Here is a 7,583-nt window from a genome sequence, read left to right on the forward strand (position 1 = left end):
ATTATTTTATATATATATATATATATATATATATATATATATATATATATATATATATATATATATATATATATATATATGATGAATAAATATATATAAAAGTAGATTTTTCTTTTATGCCAAAAATTATTAGGATATTAAGTAAAGATCATGTTCCATGAAGATATTTTGTACATTTCCTACCGTAAATATATAAAAACTTCAGTTTTGATTAGTAATATGCATTGCTAAGGACTATATTTGGACAAATTTAAAGGCAATTTTCTGAATATTTAGATTTTTTTTTTGCATATAAATATATAAATCTCAATTTCGAAACATTTACACTTAAGATTGGTTTTGAGGTCCAGGGTCACACACACACACAAATTAGAAATTCAAAATGGACCAATGAATCATATTCATAGTTTGAGTTGTTTGGCTCCATATAAAAGGCTATGAACTGTAGCTATAGCTCAAACGAGGCTCTTGTGCTCTGAAAATAACCCTGTTTAGTCTTTTGCATTTAGCAGTTTTTCATGGCACATGAGGTTAAGGTTACTAAAAAATGCACAAGATGCCTTTCGTCTTTTCTCAGCTCTATTTATGGGGAATAAACCATGAGGAGAGGAGTTCACTGACATATTCAAATAGGAGATAATCTGTGCTTGTGTAGGAGGAAATTGTGAAATCCTGTTTGGAATTTGGAAACAAAAGTGGACAAGTAAATAAATGTTGTGGGAGGCTTAGTGTGTGACTGTTATGTCCACACATAGAAAGCAAAGCTTAGTTTATGTTAAAATCTGCTTTGTCATTAAACTAAAATGTTATTTTCAGGCTCCTCTTAATCTCATACTCCCAATTAACTGCATAATCTCGCAATACATAATACTCCAAAAAGCTGCCGGAAATAGATACATATAAATGTTTAATTTGTAAATAAGATTATTTATTTACATATTCAATTTTTTACATTGGTAATAAAAAGACATGTTTCTTGAGCACCAAATTAACATATTAGAATAAATATGACACCGAAGACTGGAGTAATGGCTGCTGAAAATTCAGCTTTGCCATCACATGAATAAATTACATCTTTAAATATACTGAAATAGAAAAAAAGGTCATTTTAAATTCTAATAATATTTCATACTATAACTGCTTTTACTGTATTTTGATGAAATAAATGCAGCCTTGGTGAGCATTAAGGATTCTTAAAAAAAAAGGATTTATTGTGTATCAATATTCAAATTGTTTATATATCCACCCTCCACCTTTTTAGTTTTCTTACCTGAAAGGTTTGGAAGCTAAATGCAACACCATAGCGGCAGTACATGACATAGTGTTCACAGTTGTGCCACAGTAAGCTGTAGGAGAAAGATCCAATCAGCTTCTCTGAACGTCGTGCCACTTCCTCTCCATTCAGTGGCTGTACACTGACCATACTGTCAATTTTATTGACCTGTATGCAATCACCGTACGCAAAATCCACCAAAGAGTCCACACGGACACTAGCTGCTTTGGCTAAAACTCCCAAAATCAGTCTTTCGTTGGTCACCATCTGCTCAGTGATGGACTTTTCTTTAGTGAACACTGGTAGGATGTCTGGGATGAAATGAGCAACACGACCCTCGCCTAAGTAGATTCCAAAATGTTTAAAAAGAGTCCTGGATACCTCCAAAAGGTCACCACGCTTGTAAAGAGAGATGTCGTAGGTTTTCTTCCGTCTGTCTTCTTCATATTCATCCTCCAGTGTTGAGGTGATGAAGAAGAAATTAAGCAGTCTGAGCGCGATCATGGCTGAAGGCAGTCTACTGTGATGCTGTTCACTTCACATCTGTTCAATTTATTTCATTTGCTCTGGGAGGAGTGATGTGGTTCAGTGAATAAAGCAGCTTTTGTGCATCACATGTTGACTATGACAAGGTAATTTCACAAGTTTTATATAAGCCACACTGTGTATAAATAGTTATTTAAATGGCCTGCTGAATAAGTCTTAATTGCCAGGAGGTGAAAGTCCTGGGGCAGTAGCAAGATTAATTATTGTATAATGCTTACTTGTTAGAATAGGTTAAACAAAACCTGAAGAATGTTTCTAACTTGACCAATTGTATAATAAGTATGTTATTTATATACACATAATTTTGGTCACGTATAGGCCCGAGACTCTCCTGAAGATGGTGGCTTTGCACAAAATCTTGCAGTTGAGAACCTCAAAACCAGGTTAACTTTTAGTGTGATAACAAATTGAGAATCTATATGTAATGGGAATAGGGAGAAGAATGGGAGAAGAAAAGGCAGATTTAATTTGGGACGGCTGCATCAAAAACTTATTCAAACATGTTTACTCGTCAAGCCAATCTACCTTTTGCTAGACTGGTTTCTTTTATCATTTTATTTTATCTGACCCAGCCAAACAATGGTGGGCTATTTGCTGATATAAAAAAATAATAATTTACAGTTACTCACAGAAGTGAGTACACCCCTCACATCTTTTCATGTGACAACACTGAAGAAATGACACTTTGCTACAATGTAAAGTAGTGAGTGTACAGCTTGTATAACAGTGTAAATTTGCTGTCCCCTCAAAATAACTCAACACCATGAAAAGATATAATAAAATATTATTAAAAATGTGAGGGGTGTACTCGCTTCTGTGAGATACTGTATATGGAAAAAATTTTTTTATAGTTTTTTAGAATATTAAATTGTTCTTCACAAAAAATTGAAACAAAAATAGTTCTTTGGGGAACCAAAATTGTTTCTCTATGGCCTTTGTTAACCTTTATTTCTTAGGTCTCTAAATTAGGAGGGCTCTTAATATTGTCTTGAATAATGGAGGGTCATAAGGTTGCGAGCCACTGTTTTAGACCACTATTTAAACTTCTTAAATTCACCTCACATCCTTGCTTCCATGCCATTATTCATTGATTAAATTCTTTTATTCCTCATTTTCCCCATATGAATTAATGTTTGGAAGAAGTTTGCAATACATATTTTAAATAATTTTTTCCCCATTATTATTGTAGTTGTGACCTGGCCTAAAAAAGCTTAGTGATGGCAAATCAGACTAAAAGGTGAACAGCTCAGATTATAGAACCTGGGGCCAGTTGCATAAACTTAGACTCTATGTTAAGACAGTGTCTACAAACTAGCAGTTAGCCAAGGGTTAATCAGTCTTATTATTTGGATTTTTATGTAACTGAACTTTAAAAAATTATGACCGGTCTAAAAGAAAAAAATAGCTCACTAACTTTTACTAACTAACTAGTCTTAACCTTTTATGCAACCGGCCTTGCGCAAATTCCACAAGTTCAGTTACAGGTCAGACAAGCTTTATTTGAATGAAAATAGTGTAATAAATCCAATCAACTGTTTACATCAGTAACCAGAAATAATAATTTTATTTATACATAATGCCAAAATTCATCAAATTGTTCTGTCTGCATAATTATTCCTGTTCTGGTTCTCATTCAGAAACTTATGGTATTAAATATACATTTTAAACTGTACAAATTCACAATCAAGCATCGTCAGAGCTTAATAAAAACAATAAAAAAATACAAGTAGGACTACTTATATATGTTATGTCTTAAATCACAGTCCATAGTACATTAAAATGGATCATATCAGTTAAATTCCATATCAGTGATCATAAACATTTCTGCTTAATACAAATATAAGGCACCTTTAGTGAACAGTACATGCAATCTGTAACTTTAAGCTATACAACAATATTGGGATTTACCAATTTTAGGTATATGGTTTAAGATGAAAAATATACAGCATTGCTGTATATGCAGAGTTAACAGCATGTCATGAATTATTTAAATGAAAGAGCTCATCTTTTAACATATATCGAAGAAAAAAAGCAATTGATGCTTAAACATTGTTTGACTACATAATCAGACTTTGCATGTTTACACATATTCCACTGCTGCACGAATGGATTGCATTGTTTTGTACTTGTCCCCTTTAAAACTGAGCTTTGTTGTTTAATGTGCTGTAGTGAAAGTGTCTCTCAGCCAGCCATCCACAGAATGAAGGGAATAAGGATTGTGGGTAATGTAGTTGAAGGTGCCAGGCCAACGCACAGGATGTACATCACTCCTATTCCAACAGTTAAGGCCACACTTCTCTGGTCCCGAATGATGGTTTTCAGACAGTCACAGAACTGCAAAAGAAAATACATTAAACATATCATTAACAGACTTTGTCCAAATCAAATTCAATTGTCTCTTCCCCAACCAATATATATATATATATATTTTTTTTTTTTTTTAAAGAATATAGGCTTATTTAGTGATCTGGGAAAACCCGTCGGATGTGGCGCTGGGACGTTTTCAGGAAATTCGAAAAATAGCTCGAATGTCAATTTTTTTGTCAAAATTAGTTTTTCATTAAATTATTAGCCTATTCTATAACATCTTGTCTATCATCTCTGAAAATATCTTGGCAAAATTCACTTGTTTACTGCAGAAAAATAGTGTATTTTTTTAAGAACGCGCTGCGGAGGTGCTTTCTCTTAACACCACAAAACAGTTAACCTATTAAAATAAACCACGTAACATATATAATAAAGGTGTATAAATGCACATTTCCCTCCAGTCCAGTGTAAACTACGGCACGCAAAGTTTATTTATTTTTATTTTTTTTAATATCGTGATATGGCGGAGCGCAAGAAAACAACACAGAGGTAGCTGCTCACTTAAACGATCTTGCTCGTCTCAGTCTGCTCAATCTTGGTGATGCCAGTGCCCTAAACGATGTTATATGGACTATTTCACATCCAGAGATGAAGGATTGGATGATGAAGTTACTTAAAGAGGAGGAGACCGATGACAGTCTGTTATATGCACAGGTGCGCGAACTGTCGCGCTGCGCTCGCTTTTCTAAATGTAAACCACAAGGTACACTATTCGTGCTAGGCTACCTAAACATACAAGGGGTGATCAAAATGTATGCCCATGATAAACAACGGAAAACTGTCCTCTTCAGGGTAACGTTAGTCTGTTTGTGTAGGCCTAATGATGCAATATAGCGCGCTTGACAGACAGCTCTCGCGAAACCCGTGAAGTGAAAGTGAAACCCGTCTCACTTTAAACCCGTTATTCTCACAATTCCATTCCTGAAAATCATAGCTAGCTAGCCTAGGCTATATCAGCCAACTTCAGATAGCATAACTTGTTACGCTCAAGCTATGGACAAAATAAAAACAGTTTTGGGAAATTGCTTGAACCCAGTATTCATATGGTAGCCTATCAAAACCTAAAAAAGGTAAAATTTCACTATGTGTCGGGTTTTCCTAGATTGCATAATGCATGTTTGCTGCAAATATTGGCATTTAGATAGCATGGTAGCCTATTAATCCTATAATATTTTGTTACCAATATTAATTCTGTGATATTTTAATAAGTAGAGCATCATATTTTGTAGGCTATTATAATACTAAAAGATTCGATGTAAAAAAAAACTCACCTTCTCTGTCTGCTGGCTCACAGGTGTCCCGTACCTGCAATATGTCACGAAATGTTCACAGTTATTCCATAATAAACTGTACGGAATGTCGCCGAGCAGTTTCTCTGCTCTCCTCGCGACTTCTTCGCTCACCAGTGCTTGACACTTCATTTTCATATCCATATCATTGACCATAATCTGAGCTCCATACGCGAAATCTTCAACCGAGTCCACGCGGATACTCGCGTTTCTGTAAATACAGCCTAATATGAGTCTTTTGTTAGTGACGACTGGTTTGATGAGCTGTTTGTTGTTGGTTAATGCTGGCATGATGTCAGGCATCAGGTGCGCCACCCTGTTGTCGCCCAGATAGATGCCGTAATGAATGAAGAGAGTGCGCTGCACCTCCAGAAGATCTCCTCTCCTGAGCACTGGCCATTTCACCGCACGCTCTGGCTCCTCCTGCCATAGACTTGTAAAAATATTAAAGTTTGAGAAAAGAAAGAATTTCTCAAATAGAAGCGTCAGCGAGTCTAGCATTTTTATGACTTGTAGACTTCACAGACTTCACAGTCGATGGAGAATTTATATTTGGCATGTGCTTCAGGACCGAGGAGGTCCCCTGCATTTTGATTGGCTTGAAGTTACATTCCCACACTAAACCACTTTAATGCTCAACACTCGATTACTTAAAGTTGTGTAGTGTTCGCACATAAACAGTAGGCTAAGCTTTTTGGTAGCACTTTACAATAACAAATTTGAGAAGAAGAAAAAACGAATGTTCTTGGTTAATAGGCTGTGTTTAGTAAAATACGTTGGTATAGCATTCGTGATATACGACCGTTATCCACATACATGCATAGGTCTACAGTACATATGCCATATATAGAATATATATATATAGAAATATAGGTAACACTTTATTTTAAGGTGTCCTTTAAACGTTACAGGTACTTACTATTATTATAACAATTAATCAGGCATAAATACATGCAAGTAACACTAAGCCAAACCCTAATCCTAACCCTATCCCTACAGTAAGTACATGTAGTTAATTCATATTACTTAATACTTAAATTTATAATTACACTGTAACAAGGACACCTTAATAAAGTGTAACTGAAATATATATAGAAATGGTTTGTCTTTTTATATGTAATTTTTGCATTGCAATTATTCACATATAAGAACTCTGCAACGTAAATAAATGTGCTTATCAACTCAACTGTGTGATTGTGAATGAACATACTAAATAAACCAAACAGAGAACTAAACATTTTTATGTATCACTGCTTAAAAAGACTTTCAAATCCATATATTTTGTGGCCACTAAATAGTACATACTTTTTCATAAACTACATGTCTGTTTCAAAACATGTGAAGAAGCTTATCCAGAACCATATTCTCTTCTGCTCAAAACATGTTTTGAAGTCCCTTTTGAGGTGATTTTGTAGCCTCTGAAACGCTAGCCCCTTAATTAGAGGCAGGGGCTGATTATCCTCTGACAATAACCCTTGCTGTTCTCATACACATTGGTCCTCCCAGGCTTTCTCCTGAGCACTCAAAAGATTTCTGCAACAAGCGTCAACAGAAGAAGTGGCCTTAATTAGCAGTGGTGTGTAATAGCAATTCTTTGTCGTAATCAGGTCATCAGATAATCTTGAAATGTTTTGTACCCAGATCTGTCCAGATCCTCTTTCTGTTTTAATCATTAGACCCATTTGTCTGATCTAGTGCATGAAATCAGAATCACTGTTCTTCCTCCACAATGTTTGGTTCCAAGTGCTATTTAACCTACATATCAGCGGCTAATCAGGAAAGACAGGAGAAGAAGCCATTTGATGACATCTTAAACAGAAACACTATGAGAATTTTTATCCACAACAATTAAAACAGTATTCTTTTTACAATGTGAATGCATGAAAAAAAAAATCCAGAAACCTTTTTCCCTGTTATTATATTGCAGTTACAAATTTTTTCCACTTTATAATATATAGTTTATAATATGAAATCAAGTAATGTAATTAGTTTAGAATCAGTTCTTAAAGGAAAAGTTCAACCAAAAATCATAATTAGCTGAAAATGTAACCATCCTCAGACCATCCCAAATGTAATTGAGTTTGTTTCTTTATCAGAACAGATTTGGA

General features: G+C 34.7%; 2 protein-coding genes across 2 annotated transcripts; both read right to left on the minus strand.

Moving 5' to 3' along the window:
* Positions 1 to 1,234: 1,234 nt before the first annotated feature.
* Positions 1,235 to 1,783, minus strand: LOC107572196 (lecithin retinol acyltransferase). The gene has a single exon (XM_016258620.1). The coding sequence runs from the start codon at positions 1,775 to 1,777 to the stop codon at positions 1,235 to 1,237; it is 543 nt and encodes a 180-aa protein (XP_016114106.1). The 5' UTR covers positions 1,778 to 1,783.
* A 1,640-nt stretch (positions 1,784 to 3,423) lies between these two features.
* Positions 3,424 to 6,024, minus strand: LOC107572197 (lecithin retinol acyltransferase-like). Its single transcript, XM_016258621.1, has 2 exons — positions 5,458 to 6,024; positions 3,424 to 4,153 (listed from the first exon to the last, which is right to left on the minus strand). The coding sequence occupies exons 1-2, from the start codon at positions 5,974 to 5,976 to the stop codon at positions 4,001 to 4,003; spliced, it is 672 nt and encodes a 223-aa protein (XP_016114107.1). The 5' UTR covers positions 5,977 to 6,024; the 3' UTR covers positions 3,424 to 4,000.
* Positions 6,025 to 7,583: the final 1,559 nt, after the last annotated feature.

The sequence above is a fragment of the Sinocyclocheilus grahami genome, unplaced genomic scaffold (genome assembly GCF_001515645.1).
Source record: "Sinocyclocheilus grahami isolate Dianchi unplaced genomic scaffold, SAMN03320097.WGS_v1.1 scaffold1716.1, whole genome shotgun sequence".
Taxonomy (NCBI): domain Eukaryota; kingdom Metazoa; phylum Chordata; class Actinopteri; order Cypriniformes; family Cyprinidae; genus Sinocyclocheilus; species Sinocyclocheilus grahami.